Source organism: Haliotis rufescens, unplaced genomic scaffold (genome assembly GCF_023055435.1).
Source record: "Haliotis rufescens isolate VD_foot unplaced genomic scaffold, xgHalRufe1.0.p SCAF_2, whole genome shotgun sequence".
NCBI classification, from domain to species: Eukaryota; Metazoa; Mollusca; class Gastropoda; order Lepetellida; family Haliotidae; genus Haliotis; species Haliotis rufescens.
Genome location: NW_025963890.1, coordinates 61939011 through 61960830, shown reverse-complemented (window position 1 = coordinate 61960830; position 21820 = coordinate 61939011). Strand labels below are relative to the sequence as shown.

Genomic DNA, 21820 nt, shown 5'->3' with positions numbered 1-21820 from the left:
AAATGCCAACTTATTATTTCTTTCCAATAATTCTTTGTTTGCACCAGAACTGCAATATCAAAAGTGTTTTCATTCAACTGATTTAAATGTATGAAAATTGTGTATTTGAGAAGATGTTCAGCCATCAACAATTTAACATTAATCTTCACATGATTTATCAGTCATGGACAATTGCTGGAACTTGTCAGACAACAAACTTCAAACACATCATGTTTTCAGCCTTCAGTTTGCCAGACATATACCACTCAAAAGAATTTGAAGAAATACCAAAATCTTTCATATTACTATTGTTAACATGTCAAGGCATGGCAGATCGACTATAGTAACGTGAAGGAATCAGGTGTTCTCTAACTTCTTTTGAGCAGAATACATACACAGCCATCTCTCCCATACGTATATCTGTATATTCATCCCTACAAAAACATTCGAGCAATTGCATCCGAGATTTAGGAAGCGTATCCTAGCAAGCCAAGCCTAGCCCTACAAACCAGAACTGCATAGAGTCACACCAAAAATAGAAACCTTCTTCCAAGCATTGATTTTTTGGGTTGAAAAAAATCCTTTTTGATCTGGTTTGTGCATGTTTGAACTAGCGTCCCCCATCGCATAACTACCTGGAAACTGCCTTGATGGGCTGAGTAACTTGATTTGTCTTAGCAGTTTCTCCCACCAACCCTGCTCATCATCATTTGGTCAGAATCAGGACATGGTGGTAATTTACTGGTGGACTTCCTCCATGTCAAATCATTACACAAGATCCTGGACTTCCTGATGGGAGTGTCGACTTTTGAACCATTTTAATGCTTTGAAAAATCAAATTGTGATTATAAACAGAAACGTTCTTCAAAATGTAAAGTTTATGTCTTTTTTTTTTAAAATAACATACTTAATGTAAATGTTTCAGTGATTTGTGGGTCCCTGATGCAAAGGAATCATTTATTCAAGAAAGTACTGCTGAGGTATTATTAAGAAGGGGACAAACTACCCACAGCACACTCATCAGCAGATAGCAGTCTGTGACAAAAACATCAACAAGCTCAAACTTGTCTCAGACAATATTTTCAGCGCTTCCTGTGTTGAGATGCGGACAATTTTAAGCAGATCTAGACCAAAATTACAGTAACAAAAAATGCAATATCAGGTCATACTCCAACAATGCACCTATAATTGATTATTATTTCAAATTTTAAAAAACCCAAGAAAATTGCAACAATGTAACCTCAATAAACTTTTGAACCTTACACCTACTCCAATTTAATTTAATTTAACATATACTGACACTTTGAAAACACATAATTCAATTTTTGCAATATTTGAAAATTTGGCAACAAAATGAAATTAAGCTGGGCATTAAGGCATGAGGTAATCAAACACAATGTCTCGGGATGAGTTCCGGGTTCCATTCTCATTCGATGTGTTTCAAGATGGACCTCCGGAACCGTACATCCGAAACCGGTTTCTTGTCATTCATTCCTTGTTCAAGTAGATTATGTGCTTTCAGTGTGTTTCAGTATATATTCTCAACAAAAATGTTGTCTGAAGTGTGTATGTATCTGCCAAGCCCCAGCTACAGTCTGACTGCCTGGGAAGGTCTCTCCTCCCTGTACAAAGTGTACAGGACAAGGAGACATCCCAGGCCAGTCAGACTCTTACTTACTCTGTACAAACTCGATGTAGCGGAATTGGTATGTCATGTTGCCTGTCCAAAAGAGTCACTGTGTTAGTCATCTAATTGTAGTTTACCTCTACGCAAATAATTGGGAAAACTTGTGGACGTTTCACGTACACAGAAAAACAAACTTTTCGCAAGTTGACTCGTTTTATGAGCCCTGACGTGTTCTATGCCTGATATTTGTGACCAACCAAGATGGGTGGTCTTTTTTGGTAAAGTGATGAAATCGTTGACAATTACAATGTGGTTGCTGGATAACGGATGTTTCTTCCGTTGCAAATTGCCTTGTTAAAAATTCCACAATTTTTTCTCCATCACCCAAATTGCTGTGTTTCTGAACTTAGGCATCAAAACTGACATGTTTGCGAATAGCTTAACATTTTGTTTCCTGTTATGGTTGTGACACACAATACATTTTGAGTATGTTTGCCGCACTGAAATGATTCGTTTTGCTTTGTTTATTTTCTGTCAGAGAGCACACTCACACGTTTCCCCATCACTCCAAGCTTAACTAAAGATTTTACCTTGAAGTTACTCAAACCTAATAGCCATGTCAATATTAGCAGGAATATACACTCACAGTGAATGCAGTTTCATGGGTGTGTATAAAACATGGATTTATGTTGTTTTTTATGATCCATAACATTTTTGTATCTTCCGAATTGATGATTCACAAGACTGGCATTCCATGATTTAATTTCTTTTTTATCACCACTACAAAAGCTACTTAAATTTAAGTAACTTCTAAGGTTAGGTTATTTCCTCTATTTTGACTAAACCTAAATGGTCTAAAAGAACATGAATTAATTACTGATTACAATGACACATACACCTCTCATAGCGTTGCAGTATTCAACAATTAGCTTACAAATTATTCATAACTGGTATATCCAACACCTAACAGCACACTGTTTTTGCATGCCCTGAATCAAGGCCTTTATGACTTGAGACAATGTATCAGTATAACATCATTGCCCCAACAATACTTTTCTTTCTGACATCCCTATGCCTGAAAGAAATTTCTCCACTTCTGTCTATGCCTAGTGGTTAATGTTTTCGCTTGTCACGACGAAGGCCTGAGTTTACAATGTGTGAAGCCCATTTCTTGACTCCCCCGTCGTGATATTGCTGTAATATCGGTAAATGTGGCGTAAAACAACACTCACTCTTATCATAATGAATTATATACATTTTGCTTGACATACTTTTATCCTTTTATGGCAATGCTTATTTCTCCTCTGATGTTAATGTATGATAAATATGTTAATCCTCTTATGTTAGTGTGATATATATTTCTACTCTTATGTCAAAGCATGATATATTTTTATCTTCTTATGTCAATGCCTACATATTTTGCTTATGTCAATGCATGATATACATTTCGTTTATGTCAATGCCCAGATATTTCTCCTCTTATGTCAATGGGGCAATGGGGTAGCCTAGTGGTTAAAGCGTTTGTGTACAGCGTAATGCTGAAGGACTGGGTTTGATTTCCCACATGGGTGCAACATGTAAAGCCCACTTCTGGTTTACCGCAGAGGTATTGCGGAATATTGCTAAAAGTGGCGTAAAAAAAATACTCACTCTTATGGTTATGAGTGATATACATTTTGCCTCTGATGTCAATGCCCATATATTTCTCCTCTGATGTCAATGCCCATATATTTCTCCTCTGATGTCAATGCCCATATATTTCTCCTCTGATGTCAATGCCCATATATTTCTCCTCTGATGTCAATGTCCATATATTTCTCTTCTGATATCAATGCCCATATATTTCTCCTCTGATGTCAATGTATGATAAATATCCTTCTCCTTAGCTGTCAATGTATGACATATATTTCTCATCTAATATCTATTTCTCCTCATATATGTAATGCATGAAATACTTGTCTCCTCTTAAGTCAATGCCTATATATTTCTCCTCTTATGTCAATGCCTATATATTTCTCTACTTATGTCAATGTATGATATATATTTCTGCTATGTCAAACCATACACAAATACAGTGATCTCAGTGCCTGATGCCAGATCCCCGCACACTCCCTGGTCCAAAGAATTAACTGCTTCAACTTTGTTCCACCTGACTCCCTGATGAAGCACGACAGGGCAGGGCATTTAACACTGGTGAGATGGGACTCCAGCAACCTTAACCGTTATCAAAGATCACCTGCATCATATGGGGCAGCGACTTAGATACAGGTAACTGTCCTTTGATGTGTTCACAAGGCAGAAGGTGTGCTGGATTGTGCTACGGGGAATCCCTGGAGAGATGCTTGAATAATACATCGTATTGACGCTCCCTGTATGTCAGGAGAACCAATACGCATATTTAATCTCCGGTCATTGAAATCTTCATTATTTATTAAGGCTGGGATTTCATTCTGAATGGTAGCAGTGATAGAGGCTGCTGTATTGTACTTAATACAACAAGGTATGGAACCACTCCAGGGCCATATCGATTTAGTGATAAAAAGTCATATTATCCGTTATTTGTTTACAGGATAACATCATTCAAAACAAACTATTCCCAGAACAGTACAATAACGAATAACAATGAATTACAACAGCAGGAAGAAACACTCAATGTCATTGAATACAGAGTGATTTTGTCCATATTATTTAATGTCTGAAAAGTTTAGTATCATTTAGCTTCTGCATTGATTGAAAAAGGCAAAAAGTTCAATTATTGTCTTCCAAGAATGAGTGAGTGAGTGAGTGAGTTGAGTTTAACGCTTTTAACAGTATTCAAGTTATATCACGGCATGTCTGCTTAGTGTGGGAAGAAAGCCCAAAGTGATGCAGGTCTCAGATGTTTACCACTTCGGTGAAACCCACGAGCACGGGTATGGTGCTGACATCTTCCAAGAATGAAAACCTTCAGATCATAACGTACGCCTTCATAATGGCATCAACACAAAACATTTTTCCCTCATAATGTCAAAGTTTAAAACCCATTTGTGCTACCACAGACATTTTACATCAAATTTATTGTCATAATCCTTTCGCAATCCAACTGGAAAAAAACCAGGAAATAGCAAACCACTTTGGCCTATGAAAAAGGAACATGACGATGGACGCCAGCAACACAGAGTGCATTCCACCTGATACTGCCCAATGATCCGAACAAATGCACCCAGAAGAAGCATTAATTCATCATTGTCTCTCCACAGTATAGTTACCCCAGATCGACTCACTTTGTCATTAAACTGTACGGGTCTTCTAAGCCACAGACAACATAATAAAAAGCAACACGATACAGGAATTAGATTTAATATGCTACTGAACTAGGAGCCGGCAGGCAAGCAAAGTGGGCCCTATCCATTTATGACAGCTAGTGAGAAAGTAGCTGTGCAAGAATAACTTCTGCTGGCAATGAAATCACAAGTCTCTCTATGTGTTTGGTGGCAGTGGCTGGAACTCTTTTATTATATATCAAAGCAAATAGCAAGACGAGGTAAACAAGTATTCCAGGCTTTAAAACGCGGATGAAAACGTACCACAATGCATTTGGAAAATACCGGTATATATTTTTTTTTATGATAATGCATATTTACATCTTGTGGGCAAAGTATACATAAGCAACAAGTTGATCAAAATTATGAAATTTAGAAATTAGCAACTTGATTCCTGTTATCGATAAAAGCGAAACTATTGGCAACCGGCTTCCTGTATATAATGTGCCTATTACACATGTATTGTGAGCATGCAACATCCAATAAAATGGTGGGGGAAGTCCGATGTATCCGATGTCTATTTCTATTCAGGTTTGATAACCAATTACAGATGAACAAATGCATGCAATATACTGTGGTACGTATTGCAATACCAGAATCAAAATTGCAATAAAATGGCAAAACAAAAGTCAGGTCGATACCCATCACTTATCACACATGAAGATGGCGCCAGTTGTGGTTTCAGTTATACGATATTGCTCAATGTTCAAGGTGTCGCAATGGAACATTATCAGAACAGAAGCGTAGGCGAATAATTCAAGGTGTTAAAAATGTAGATGCTGTCAGTCACGGAGAGAAAAATTCAATTTGCCAACATTTTGAAATACAAACCAAATAAGCCAAGATAGTTTAAACGGAAAGAAGCAGGAACTGCTGACAAATACTGACTTTAGGTTGATCTCACGCCTTATTTCATCCCTGTTCCACAACGCCATCTTGGTACTGCCATCTTTGTGCTACGACTGTCATACGTCTCAGACAAAGAATGGGATTAAAGATTGTCTTAGAGCCAAGATCACTTCATTGAATTGGCTCTAGTAATGAAAGACAAAGATATACTACTCAAAAGAAGTAAGGAACACCCAATTCCTTAAGTTAATTTATACTAATATGAAAACCGATCAGGTGTTCTTTATTGAACCTCTTTTGAGTTGTATATCTTTCTACATGACAATAAAACCATGCAAAACCCTGTCTTATGCAAAACAAAGAACAAACTCCATGAACACCTCCAAGAACCCTCTACTCGGACAAGAACATCTGGCAGTCACATTCAGCATGGCATATTCAAAAGCTGCCTGACCAATGCTATGCATAATATTATCAGTGTAATCTATAAGGTCCTCTTAGTAAGAAAAACTGATTGATCAAGCAGGAGATTACGAGTCCCGTAAGCCACTTGGCGCACCTCGAGGAGGGATTATGCCCTTGATAAAGGACATTAGCCATACTTTACAATGACAAAATACCATGCATAAAGTCATCCCATGAAGCACCACTGGAGCCACTGGTGGGATGGTTTTGGTCGCTTGCCAATATGGAGGGAAATTTGAACACAAATTTTAAAAAAAAATATGTCGAGAAAAAGACTTTTTTTATCTGTCAAAGATAATGACACAAGGTCAAGTGGCTATGTGCTGATATGGAGGAAAATTTGAATACAAAATGACAAAAAATATTGGGATCTGTCCAGAAATGAAAAACATATGTTTCTATCTATCCCAGATAACAGCTTAGGTCAAGGGAGAATGAGGGACTAACAAGCAACAGTTTTGCCTCTACATACTTCAAAAGAGTTCGACTTTGAAGCTCTGATAACAGAGACAAAGATTAGGTACGAAATGCTTGCTGTGGGTATCTGAAACTTGTTTCAATGAGGAATGGTATCTACAAATTTAGGATAGATGGTTTAAAAGCTTGAATGAGGTTTGATTGGCGGGATGTCCATTTGCAGGACACTATGCAGAGCAGTAAGTGGCTAACAACAACAACTCTACAATACGATAGCAAGAAAGCAAGCAAAATTTGTCTGCTAACAAATCTAAGAACTGATATATTTGATGGAAAGTACAAAATTAACCAGGATAGAAAGCTATTTCGACATCCAACAGGGTACTGGGTCCTGTTCCACAAAGACAATCGTCCCTCCCATAATTTAACATAGACTTACGATAGTCATAGCGCTAAGAAAATCGTAGCTCCCATACTTTTACACAGACTTTTGAGTGGTAGCACTACAACCTCTTTGTGGAACAGCGGTCTGATCTCAGTAAGGTCTGAGGTCCAACAATGATTGGCTTAACTGACAAGACAGAATGACATCAATATGATTTACATACAGGACACAGAGATGCTAACCGGGGCTCAGGAACAACGAACATCCCCATACATGAGATTCACACAGCAATAACCACACCCACTCTTGGTGACCCTTACAAATTAACCACAGTGAGATCCAATGCATACATCAAGTCATTATCCACTGACACGTGGCAGACAGAGGCCGCATGGGTCAGACATGGAAACCAAACCGCTATTTTCATGTATGGATTATGAGTTTTGATTAATTAGTAATTAGTTTTCCTCGGTCAGATGCTTTGTTTGACAGCTGTGTGTTCAAAGATTTGGCTTGAGCATTCTGCAATACTGATCCCAGTATTCAATAATACTGATTTGTTGCTGCCCAGCTCTGCTTATCTGGGCAGATATAATACCTTAATACATCACATGGGACTGTTATCAGGAGAGATTGGAGCTATTGTTTTTAGGATGGCGTATGTTCCCAGCACAGCTAGCTAGTCTCCATGGGTCATGATCATTGTCAACATGCCAGGGTATCCTGTATACTCTCTCCCTGTCAAGACCTATCAATATTAACTCTAACATTTTCTTCAGCTTACTCCCTTGGTAGTTTGTATTAAAGTTGCAAAATTGCTCCATTTGTCAAAGGCCTTGACTTTAGCTAATCACTGTTTCCATAAATACAAATCATCTGCAGCTCAGATGAGCTGGAAGCAGTGTTTGAAATCATTTTAAAACCCCACAAGACAGTTGGGCAGGTGGCCCATAAATGTTGCATTCCCATTTTCAAAGTTGCCTGCCTGCATTCAGACATTATAAATATTGACAATGGTTCGTTAACACAGAAAGAATAAATCTGAAGAATTCAACTGTGAAAAGTACCGTCCACATGACATTGGTTTCACTGTTCTTAGTATCTCAAGCTGCATATTGCTGTCAAAAAGTGCCTCAACAAAGTTTGAATTTTGCGTTTTTGGTGTTGGTAAACTAGAAATGGGATATGTTCATACTTTCATCCATTTGATTTGCCCTTAGATCCATTCTCAATCTAAACAATCATGATCCATGTTAAGGTTTGATCACCCATCAAGAGTGTAGAAACAAGTAGATCAGGTTCAGTAGCTCCTTTGACTAAACAGACACATTGCTGTCAACTTTTATAAGAAGATGTTTGACAACACAGTCACCGCGAACAACTGCAAAATTGCGTGGCGTTAAGCAAACAATATTCACTCACTCACCCACTCAACACAGACACAGAAACAGTTCAGCCATTACAAATATTTGATCCAAATCAGTTCATGTTAATAGGACAGTGATATAAAATTCAGCACAGGTGAGCTTTGAGCCTTCGATCCAGGTGAGCTAACGAGCCTGGGAGCTGCTGTAAATGTACATGAGTGTCTGGAATGCTGTATTGATCTCATCAAGCCTCTATCCATCGCTGCATACAAATTTCATCATTAAGTACCAACTGACCACATCTTCTCATCAGTTCATTGGTCCCAACACTCAAACTTTCCAGCCTGCACGCTAATTATCATTATCTTGCCTTACGTCAGAAACCATCAAATTCATTCATCTTGGCAGTGTCCCAGAACACATCTCCGAAAGTCTTTGGCAAAGGTTAAGCCTAATGATGACAATTTCATGCAATCTGATCGTATCAAGAATTCAAATGTTATGCCTTGCAATTCTGATTGTAAAATTTCACAACCAGACAAATTGTTCTCGGATCATCTGAAATGCCATTAGGCCACTAAATCATGATACAATAGGAGTAAAACTACAGACGTTTGTATCACTCAAACCTAGCAACACACCTTCATTCATACCTACATTTTCACTTGCAGACAAGAGCAACAGAGATCAAACGTTTGTTGCAAAAATGAAACTGAAGAGAAAATCTAAGATGCATGATTTCCAAAGAGACCCTCACATAAAGTAATCTGATTTTAGCTGCCAGGTTTGTGCTTATTAGAAGTTCTTTTCAGGTTAAATCCTCAAAAATTACTTTTACATCAGCTCAATTACAGAAACAAATAGACATGTTTGAAATCTTGTTAAAACGCAGCTCAATTTCCAAACCTAAAAAAATTAATATGTCATCTTGGCCACTTCCTCCTGAACCTTCAGAGAGCTTGGTCAAATCAATAAAAACTCAACACTGGACTCCAATGTAATCAAAATCCAGATAGATTTTATCACGGCCTTCTATGTCCTTTGGCGGCTTGCACACCAGGATCATAAACAAAAATAGACCAACACTGTCATCTAACGCAAATCAGGAAATAGGTAAAAGATTAGAAAACAGAATTCTCAGACTCCGTTACACTTGCCCATCAACATGGCTTCCAACTGTTTCACCAATACCGGTACTTTTTCAGAACCCAATGGTGATTTTATTTCCTTGGTCACTAGCAGTTGTCAGATGCAATTGCCATGGCAACGATTCTAATCCATCTCAAGGTCTAGTAAGATCTAAATTGTGTTTTGGGGCATTGATCCCACAATCAGCTGGCTAGATCTCAACCACAATCAGTTGTGTGGACGATATGTTGTGTGAAAGTATGTAGCTGACGGACAGGTACACCAACGCAACACGAGACCGGGATCTCCTCGGGGCAAATCAACAGGAGCCATTGATTTGGAAGATTCGGAAACAATGATGCCGCAACTGGAACCAGATGCATATTTCAGTACAGACTGCCTTCTCTCATACCGACATCAAACACATTAGAGCAGAAAAAAGTAAATGCCAAAGTATGCTTATTTGCAAGATGTGATTCCAGGTTCCGGACGAGGCATTGATTTACATAATACAGAAACCAAAATTTCTCGACATGTTTCAACATTAAGAGATGTTCTTGCAGCTTATGACAAAATGGCAACCTAATTTTTGATATCATGCTTTACACTGCCCCATACCAACCGATTGGGAACATTTGGCGTCCATGGGAATTTTTGAGGTACCATTCATGAAATAGGACAGTGTGTTCTTTGTAATCTTAAAGTGATAGAGTTGGGTTCTATGACACTATGGCAACATTTTAGCCATATCAATGTCGGAGATAGAAACCGGCTTCACATCCTGGAACCATGCACAGAATCAAACCCAGATCCCATCTTAAGGCATCAATAGCATCACTTTAACCTCCAGGCTTCTTCCTCCGGGGTAGAATAGGTCTTCAGCAACCCAAGCTTGCCATAAAAGGTGACTATGCTTGTCGTAAAAGGCGACTAACGGGATGGGGTGGTCAGGCTCGCTGACTTGGTTGATGCATGTCATCGATCCCAATTGCGTGGATCGATGCTCATGATGTTAATCACTGGATTGTCTGGTCCAGACTCGATTATTTACAGACCGCTGTCATATAGCTGGAATATTGCTGAGTGCAGCGTTAAACAACAAACCAACCAACCCACCAACCAACCAACCAGACTTCTTCCCTTTCATAGAAATCATGAAATGCACAAAAATCAAACAACATGGGTGTTAAGTTTTCTTGTACAGCATAAATATAATCAAGACACATTTCATAGCCAAATGATCGGTATAAAAAGGGAACCGCAATTAGTTACTATTCAAATTTAGGTTAAATTCTTTCAAATAGGGGGAAAAAATCAACATGAAAAGATAGTACAGAATGTATTTGATGTCACTCGCCAAACTGAGTGCGTGGGAAGCGAGTATTTTATACACCTCGTTTAGAATCACAGCTCCGATATCAGTGAGTATGGTTCCCCACAGAGGTGATAATTGATGAATTTAGATTTAAAACCCACAGGACAACCAATGAAACTTCAATAATAACTTCACAAATGAAATAAATTTGACTCTTCAACTTATTTAGGAATTAACTACTCTCTTGCTAGCAGTCAACTTATGGTAGGGCTGAGCAGACCTTCCACTGTGGGAGCATCGCCTAGCAACAAAACAAGGAGTGATGAAAGTCAAAGGGTGTACTCATGAGTGAAGCATTCTTCGACGTGTTGCCTTTTGCAAGGAAATAATATGTTATATCACATTCCATGTGATGTTTTCAAATAAAAGCCAGCCCCTGTTGAACAACCATCATGGTCCCATGTTTGGCGGTATCACATCAAAGATTGGGAGGCTCCCATGCAGAAACTATTGATTCTCGACTTCTCATTAGAAGTTAAACCTCTTTCCGTGAGTTTCATCTCAGTTAATCTATTTTGTTTTGAGCAACACTGGGCTACATAAGCATTGAATCATTCACTTCTTGTCGTCTACGATTCACCACCACGAGAAACTCATTTATCATTACGCCTAGACCATCCATGAAATTTTAAAACACAACATGTTGTGAAAAGCTGGCTGCAAACTCCCCCTGTGTAATGATTCAGTCTAAAGATTTAGAATCTAGGATTCATTACCCGTCACAGTTTAATTCAATCCTGGCCGCACATGTTAATCAGTCAGACTCTGGCAGCTACCAGACCTGAACAGGACTTTCCACTCTCCGATCATATGCCTGTAAGCATTCAGCCAATCATAGCACTTGTAACATTCTTTCAGCCAATCACATCAAAAGATTCTAGTTTTGAAATCAAAGAAAATGGGGAAAAGGCTTCCCCGGTTTTAGTGTTGAACAGACAGTTTGAGTCCCGAAATCCACCTTAAAGATGTTTGTCATGATGAAAGACCTTCTGCCACACGACCTTGAAACGTTAAGAAACACTGACTCGGTTACTCCACATGCTCCAAGCAGTCTTTGATAAACTTAATGGAAGTATGACAATAAGGAGCTACTGACCCTGTAGAAACGCACCATGTTTCATATTGGGTGGGAATTCTCTAGTGGCATGGCATCGTATGGTTGAAGAGCTGCACTTCCTATCTTAAACCCTTCAGAGGAGTTGGGCTCTCTATTGGTAAGGTTAAGCCTACTGAAGCTTATACAGATTGTACATGATTCATTTAACAAGATTCATTACCTAATAGGAAAGACCTAAGTTCAAACTACATATGCACACCCTTTTCACTAACACCTGGTGTCATCACTGAGTTTCAGCGATCTGTTCATATAATATTCTCACCTATTTTGACGTTCATGCCAAATGGAATCAATTTTGAGACTGAGTACTGTCTGATGTTGATGTTTATCGTGAACCTGACGGCCATATCAGGAACAGATCCTCTAGTTTCCCAATGGACTAAATTTCATGTTTCTGATACTGAACAGTAAACTTTCTCGAGAAACCTTAAACCGATTGTCCCGACATTTGTCAACAACAAAGTAGTACAAAGGTCCACAAAATAACAACCAACAAAAGGAAAACAATCTGTCTACTTCTTTCAAGAAGAAAAACATGAAGGAATCCTTCAAAGACCTGATCTGTAGGCCTGTAACCAGAGCCTGGAGGTGGCCAGCTAACAAGTAACAACAACCTGAGTACTGTGACATGGCAGGGTCACCTGGAGGCTATCACACTGACCAAGGGAAAACATAATTACAGCCATCCACAGGCAGCTTCACTGGAAATAGTACAAATACTGTTTGTTTGTTTGTTTTATGCATCTCTCAAGATTTTATCCAAAGTGTTGGCACAAAGAATGAGCCTTTTCAGAATGCAACCATATGGAGTATGGGACCCTAGGATCTCTGGTGTTTGTTTGTTTGTTTGTTTGTTTGTATTTAACACCGCACTCCAGCATTCCAGCTATAACATAAGTCTGGACCAGACAATCCAGTGATTGACATCATGAGCATCGATCCACGCAATTGGGATACGATGACGTGCATCAACCAAGTCAGTGAGCCTGACCACCCGATCACGCCAGTCACCTCTTACAACAAGCCTGTTACGGCAACTTTGCAGGGTGCATGTGTATGTACAGTAATACAACAGATGATCTTTAAAATTGTCAGCTTGCTGATGGGGTTAACCCCTATGGTCATGTGAACAAGGCATCTGACTTTGGTCTAGAAGTTCCGTGGCTCAAGTCCCATCACATGACTTGGAGATGTTACGGCTGTCACATGCACATGAGTGGGGACAGACACACTATTCATACCTGGGCCCTGTTCCACAAAGCGATCTTAGCGCTAAGTAGATAGTAACTCCCTTTCTTTAACACTGACTTACGACAGTCATAGCGCTAAGATCGCTTTGTGGAACGGGGTCCTGGAGGATAAAACACCCTCTCAGCTCCTTTCTTCCAGTTCCAAAATCTTTCCTCAAAACCGGTTGCAGGTTTAAACATCTCAAAATCTTGTTGGGTCAAATAGTTCCTTAAAAATAGTTGTAGCTTTAAATGTTCTCAAATATTGCTATATTATATAATCCTACATGGCTACAGCAGAGGGTTCTTTGATGCATGGGTACAGTGTTGGACAAGGAACTTCATCGTACTTAGTCAGCTTATCCTCATCCTTTCTAGTTTCCTGTCATTATTGGTCAGAGGAGTGGCACCACCACTACATATCACATAAAACATTAACAGGTCTGTGTTTCCATGGATACTGAACAAAACAAGTTAGGGATCAAGAATATTTTTTGGGGACATATTTATGAAATTGTGTGCTCGGCCTACCATATTTACCCCCCAAAATATTACACACACACACCCCCCCCACCAATATTCATTATCTCGAACCCTTTTTTTTGTTCAACTATATTCTCAGATCATCCAATGCAAATTCTTCAGGCTATTGGTAATTGAGGAGCAGAATTTGAAATATTAAAATTGTTTTCATGTAAAATGAACAACTGACAGTTGCAAAATTACCACAAAGCCTTGAGACATTCCTTTCCTGGTTTTCAAATAAAACATTAACAAATTTAAGAAAATATTCTCAGAAAGCATTTCTTATCTGTCTTTCATCCATATCAATTTCTGTTCCAATGTATCAAATAAAGTGTCCAACAGTTTGTATAATGAGACATATAATGAATTATAAACAGACTCACAGAAAATAATACCGTCACAATTCAAAAGCATTTTCATATATCAGCCCTGAATCAGAAAAGAACATATCATCTTCAGCATGGCACCTTTCTCTAATTACACTATGTATCAAACAAAACCCATACTGGCAACAGATACCAAAGGGCAGATGAAATATTCATACCAATCTTCTTCAATGTAGGCTTACAGCGAAGTATGTGGAACAGTCTTGAATCTTCCCAGCAAGAGATCATCATAATTTGCATAATTTAATTCTTTTTATCTATATCGAATATTCCTTCCTCACGAAACACGAGAAGGGTCTTCCAGGTTGGATAACCCATATTGGACTACAGTTCCATGATTCAAAGACAATTAACAGCTTGTGTCATTTGATCTTACAAGGTGAGTGAGTGAGTGAGTGAGTGAGTGAGTGAGTGAGTATGGTTTTACGCCGCTTTTAGCACTATTCCAGCAATATCACCGAGGGGGACACCAGAAATGGGCTTCACACATTGTACCCATGTCGGGAATCGAACCCGGGTCTTCGGCGTGACGAGCGAACGCTTTAACCACTAGGCTACCCGACCGCCCCAGTGAGTGAGTTAGTGAGTGAGTGAGTTTGGATTAATCACCCCCAGACCCCACCCCCAACCAATGGATGTGGATCTTCTCACTACAACACAGGCATGTCATATACATAGCTGCGAAAGAAAGAGGCACTTCTTATATAACATAAGTAATAACAATTAGCTTTTCCAACCTAATGGGCAATGGGGTAACCTACAGGTAAAACCATTCGCTCCTTGCGCTAAAGATCCAGGTTTAATTCTCATGGATATAATGGGAGAAGTGTAAAACCATACTCACTCACTAATAACAAAATAGTCTCGCAACATAAAAAATTTGTCCATGATAAAACTGATTCAAATTAGGCCAAGTAAAAATATTTGGAATTGACACTGACATCACCCCTCATGTGTCTCAGCTTTTCAACCAAGTTCTGCCCATAGAATAAGTGTAACGAAAACACAAGGATGCCCGAGACCGGACACAGTTCAACCACACACAGGGACGTTGGCACTCCACTTTAAGTTATAATCAACATCAACATCACCATAGGTCATATACTGTTAGGTAAGGGACAACATTCTGTGTGTGGTGTAAGTGGGTCCTGTTTCCAGCCAGGGCCTGAGGCAAGTGTTACCTTGCCATGTGCTCCTGCCACAGTTGGGATAGGTGGTATAATACATGTAGTTTTCGGGACACATCTTCAGGAAGTCTGGATACAGAACTTGTTTTCTTGGGTGCAGAATTTGTATTTTTTTGTTACACAGCTATAGGATGCCCATAACGTTTGTATATACACCAACGCCAGTTACTGTAAGTTGTCAATCAAATACTCAGAAGTCAAATAACATATTGCTGAGATTTTGTATTTTTTTCTGTATGTAACTATAGGGCAGTATATGTGTAGCTTGCAATGCAGGTAGAGGGAGGGAGAGAGAATCACAAATCACAACAATTACAACTGTCCATCCAAATTGCTTGAGAGAGAGAGAGAGAGAGAGAGAGAGAGAGAGAGAGAGAGAGAGAGAGAGAGAGAGCCTAAGAGAGAGAGAGCCTAAGAGAGAGAGAGAGCCTAAGAGAGAGAGAGGGGGAGAGAGAGAGAGAGAGAGAGAGAGAGATAGAGATAGAGATAGAGATAGAGAGAGAGAGAGGGTACATCCAGCCTTAGAGAGAGAGAGAGGGGGGGGAAGGAGAGGAGGGGGAGGAGAGAGAGAGAGAGAGAGAGAGGGGGGGGTACATCCAGCCTAAGAGAGAGAGGGGGGAGGGAGGAGGGGGGGGAGAGAGAGAGGGGGGGAGGGAGAGGAGGGGGGAGAGAGGGGGGAGGGAGAGGAGGGGGGGAGAGAGAGGGGGAAGAGATTATTAGGAGTAATGAGATGGGGTGACTGGACAATGCAGTCATCCAGAATATTTAGATTTACTACCAAAATGACTCTGACATGGCATTTACAAAGCCAATAATGACATGGGGCAAACTGCTTCAGGAATAATGTGGATATCGCACACAAGCTGCACAGCTTATCTTGAATGTCATTCTTAATAAAAGAACTTCACATCAATTATTATGCTCATAAATGGTCGTAATTTGACCAGAAGAATTATATCAATACCACAACTTCAATAACTTACATACATTATTTATCATTCAAAGGGACCAAGTTATTGGTTGCTGTGCTTTGCACTTAATAATAAAAGGTTCATCATACAAAAAATCATTTCTCAGATGTCTTCCAACACTAATTTCAACCCGAACAAGGCCCCTCTCTTCAAAGAAAAAATTGGTGCAAAGTGAACTTCACCTTGCTATTGGCCCCTTGCTAAATCTTTCCTCAAATCCTTGGAAACAGATTATGCTTAATAACACAGATCTATTTCTGTGAGATGTTGAAAAGACCTCTCCTTAATGAACACATGAGAGAACTCCCCTGCAGATCAGTGTGGTCAGATCCCCTTAAACAAGTCATAAACTGGCTGTACATTTTAACGTTGCTGTGAAAATTAATCCAATTTTCGCAACAAAGTGATTTTGATTGTTCCTTTTCAAGACATGGCAATAAACACAATAATTTTATTTGCCTAGAGACAACATTTTGGAATCAATATATGACAAAACCATGAACTAAGTAACTTCACAATTTCAATACGCGATTCAGACACGAATGACAAACTATTGATCTGGTTATTGATTGTTTCCCTACTTTGTTGGAAATATTTGCAAAAAATTCCTTAACATACTCTCAACTCCTTGGGTCAAAATAATGCCAGTGTGTACGTCAGTATACAAGATTCACGTCAAACAACGGGAGAAATCGTTAGTGGAGAAACATTAGCAACGTGATCATATTACTGTTGACGTTTAATTCACAATCGCCAAATCTTCAACATCCTATTCCAGTGCTTAGATCTAACAAAGTCCGGATGCAACAGATGCGGGTTTTCAAAAGATGATACTTTGACATACAAAATTCAACTGCAGAATTCTGCAGAGTCAATTTGAAAATGTCAGGTAATACCTATTTCTATGGCTAGTGCTATATCAAATACCAAATAACCCTTTCCAGCCATGGCCCACTGCCTTAACAACCAGCTACCCAGATATCAATCATATTTCTAATAAATATGGACGCACGACAGGACGGCAGGAGTCCTTATCATCATAATCAGGAAAATTAACATCAGCTTGACAACACGAAGGGGCGGTTTAGCTCCGTGGAGATCAATTTCTAAATGTACAACTGATTGATGTGGAAGTGTTCAGTATGTGATCAATTGACACCCTGTTTTTTCTCCGAGTTGCATGGCAGTGAAAGTGTTCCACATTAATAAGCTATTTCCGATGCTAATGGGGCCATATAACTACCAACAGTTGCTGCTAAAGCTAATACAGGCCTGGATACACATGTGAGAATACCCTATTTTATTATAATAACACCAACAGCCATCATATACCATGGCCCTTATTTGTCTTAAGAGTCATTACAACCCCATAGCATTTAAGGCAGTTCATGTTATCACAGAAAAACATCAGAATATGCATCCTATAATAACAAAACAGGAAAAGATCAACAACAGACAGGTCCTACCACATATTCTCCTATGCTTATTATAAAATAAAAGATATTGGACAAGAAATATTTATCAAATTTTAGTTTGCATCTAATCAACATTTCTTTTCTGGTGAGAAATACTCTCCAAAGTTCAGGATGTCTGGGTGACTTTCTTAATCTAATATTTGAATCAATCCCACATCGATCTACTAAGCAAGCATGTGCAATGATATAAAATTCTTGGAAATCAAGTGAAGCATGCCACATATTGCTAGGACAGCAGTTACCATACATACTCTGCATTCATTATACACAGCTTTGCTGTAACCAATCATGTATCATAAACCAGGAAACTATACAACAGGAACTATGGTATGCAACCAAGTACATGCACTATTGGTTGGAAAGAACAATGAGTGAGTGAGTGAGTGAGTTGGGTTTAATGCTGCTTTGAACAGTATTCCAGTTATATCACGGCATGGGGAAAGGATAGCTCAACATTCAGATCTTTGTCATGAGTTCAGAAAAAAAGCTGGTTCCACCCTCATAAAGTAAATTATTATCCCTTCATATATTAAATGATTATCCCTTCATAAATTAAATGATTATCCCTTCATAAATTAAATGATTATCTTGTCTTGTCAAATAATCCAACACGCACTAAATCCATTCCTACATTTAAGGTCCAATTAAAAATTAAATAAAAATAACTCTCGACTCTGGTGGTGTGACAACTGGTGAACAACTCGGTGTTTTATTTGTCTCCTGTTTCCTGCTCTGGACACCATGACAACCACAGCGTTAAGATCTAAAGCAGATAATTAATGTCTTCTCAAAAGCTTGTCGTATCAGATGGTCAGACCCAAATCCTCCCTGTGGAAAAATGGGATGTGTCTAGGTAAGATTTATGAAGCTGAGACAGCATTTGTTGTCCACCCGAAAGGTGTGAATGTCCTCAACATGAACACATGGAAGTGTGCAACTGTGAATGACTGGATCCATTCTGGACACTGTTTAGCTGACAATTCACCAAGACTCAGTACGATAATGTAACAAGTCAACTGTTTCAGTTATCCAGATGATCATAGGATTTTACAAAAGTCTACAAATGGTTTTTTTGTCACAGTAATGATCTTTCTTTTTTCAATTTGACATTTAATACATTGTATTAATAAGCTGCAAATATTAAAAAAATTATATATCATAAAAAAACCCACATAAATATTAGTGAAATAATGCATGGCAAATTTAAAACAGATCATGTTCTCTGATATATCATGTCTTTGTGACATCTGGATTGAGTAAAAAGATGATCTGTCCTTGGTGAGCAACTCTAGTATACCTTAATATATCACAGGTACAAGCCCCTATATACTACAGGTACAAGCCCCTATATACTACAGGTACAAGCCCCTATATACTACAGGTACAAGCCCAATATACTACAGGTACAAGCCCCTATATACTACAGGTACAAGCCCGGATATACTACAGGTACAAGCCCGGATATACTACAGGTACAAGCCCGGATATACTACAGGTACAAGCCCGGATATACTACAGGTACAAGCCCCAATATACTACAGGTACAAGCCCCTATATACTACAGGTACAAGCCCGGATATACTACAGTATATACTACAGGTACAAGCCCGGATATACTACAGGTACAAGCCCGGATATACTACAGGTACAAGCCCCAATATACTACAGGTACAAGCCCCAATATACTACAGGTACAAGCCCCTATATACTACAGGTACAAGCCCGGATATACTACAGGTACAAGCCCGGATATACTACAGGTACAAGCCCGGATATACTACAGGTACAAGCCCCGATATACTACAGGTACAAGCCCGGATATACTACAGGTACAAGCCCCAATATACTACAGACACAAGCCCCAATATACTACAGACACAAGCCCAATATACTACAGATACAAGCCCCAATATACTACAGATACAAGCCCCAATATACCACAGATACAAGCCCAATATACTATAGGTACAAGCCCAAATATACTGTGTATGTGCCAAGACAGGACCTGTCCATGCACAGACCCCCAGACAGTTGACATGGACACTCCGACTGTCTATGGAGACGGTCACCCGAGGGACATGCTCCCAGTGTACTCCTACATGCCACATCTATACACCAGCTCCCACTGACATGACTCTCTATACAACACCCTTGTATACAACAGGCAGGAATGTGGCATTCAGCAGTATTGGGGTGGGTAAAGGGTGAGTAATGACAGGCATCAGATCAGTCATGAAATTATGTCAACAGCAGTCAGATAAGTGCTGGGGTGGCTGGAGTGGAGAGGAGACAAGAATTAGAGGGTGGAGCAGTGATCGGGACGTCTAGACGAGATGGCTTTAGGGCTTGTCTCTGGAGGAGGAACTGGGTGGGGTGTTGGTTCTTCTATCATGGATTGTTCACTACACTTCATTTGAAGTATTGATGCTCTTACAGTGGGACAGTAATCAAACAGAATGGTCCATATATATCATATCATTCAGCTATTTATTAATCATAATATTTTTCATCCAACCATATATTGACAATATATTATCATAATATTCACTTAGCTTTTCTATTCTTTCCAGTTTAAACATTATTTTTATTTCTAATTATTTTTTGTACTTTTAAATGTTTTTTATTCATTAACTTGTACACAATCTAATACAATGAAATTCTGATCTAATATTTACATATGTTACTTATTTTCTAAACTTTCTATTTGATTTTCTCTTTCTATTTCAGATTGGAATAAGGGTGAAAGATTTGATAGGACAGAAGTTATGTCAGTTTGGGCTAATTTTATACAACACTTAATTTGTATTTGAGATTACAATCAAGTGCAAAGGTCAAAAGGATAGAGGTTATATCATCTTATGCTAATTTTTTATTTGACTTATTTTCTATTTCTGATTGGAATAAGGGGCAAAGATTAACAGGATAGACGTTATAATAGGATGGGTGTGACAGTGGTGAGGGTTTTTGTCGTGGATGGACCAGTTGGCTCGAGGGGGTTCCAGCTCAAGGGGTCAGGTGGGTGGGGATAAGGATTACCCCCAAGCAGGTGAAGGAGACAAGCCCTCCTATTCTGCTTTGATGTGATACAAGTTCTGAGGGTGATAGTAACTTGAACCTTCGTCTCGCATTCTTGACTGACTGAATACTCTTCAAGATGAAGGATGATTTCCGAAAACACACAAAGCCTGAATTAAAATTACAAATACCCCTTGCATGTATACTTATCTTTGATCCAAACAACCGATTCTACACAAATAATCATAAATATTTCTAAAACATAATTGAATATTTTCATTAAACAAGGAGACCAAGAAGACCCAATGATATTGCTAATGGACAGAGTGGATAATGTGGCAGGATCTGTGGGAGTTGCTTGTCGTGGGGCCACTGTGTCGAGAGTCTGGAGGCATGTGGGTGGACAGACATCGACACGTTGTGTGTCAAGTTATACTATGCGTTCACGGCACATACACTCGCACGGACAAACCCTCGTGGCCTACACTTCCGTAATTACAGAAGCATAAGCACCCTGACATTTCCCGTTATCATCCAACGCACAGATTAGACAAGTTTCCACTTGTCACAAAAAAACTCTGAACAGTTGCAATTCATTCACAACCAGAGCTTGGCATTATCAAAATCCAAATTATGAAATCCTGTTCCCCTTGTGGTAAAGCACAAGTGACATTTAAGGACCCAGTTGAGTCGTCAAATTCAAAAATAGCACATCACCACTCCAGCTTGACCATACCAATGAAACTGGAATTTGTTTTGGGAATAATTGCTCAATCATTGATATAATGGCTTCAAATTCACTCGTACTTAACTCTTGAACACAGTGCAAAGTTGGCGCAACAAAGGGGGAGTATTTACAGGGCTGTGATCACAGTTAACTACCGTCAACATTTAGGGCTATTCAGGATGGCTGTGCGAATGGACGTAGGTTCTTGTAAGCTAACAAAGTTACCCCTGTTTTCTCTTATACATGTATTATAGCATAGCGAAAACATTTCCAGAAAAAATTACCAAGGATTTA

General features: G+C 39.1%; 1 protein-coding gene and 1 long non-coding RNA gene across 26 annotated transcripts in view; one reads left to right on the top strand and one right to left on the bottom strand.

Moving 5' to 3' along the window:
• LOC124142441 (tyrosine-protein phosphatase Lar-like) overlaps positions 1 to 21820 on the bottom strand; it is a 483544-nt gene that overhangs the window by 146651 nt on the left and 315073 nt on the right. For 21 of the 25 annotated variants that reach the window (XM_046510959.2, XM_046510976.2, XM_046510967.2 and 18 more), the window contains one exon: positions 1658 to 1699. The exons of the other annotated variants lie outside the window; for them this stretch is intronic. In XM_046510959.2, coding sequence (XP_046366915.1) covers positions 1658 to 1699 — 42 coding nt within the window. The remainder of the gene's footprint in view (positions 1 to 1657; positions 1700 to 21820) is intronic. 25 annotated transcript variants of the gene reach the window in all.
• On the top strand, positions 18722 to 20968 carry LOC125382116. The gene is made up of 2 exons (XR_007222332.1): positions 18722 to 19096; positions 19143 to 20968. It is a non-coding gene; the product is annotated as an uncharacterized LOC125382116 (long non-coding RNA).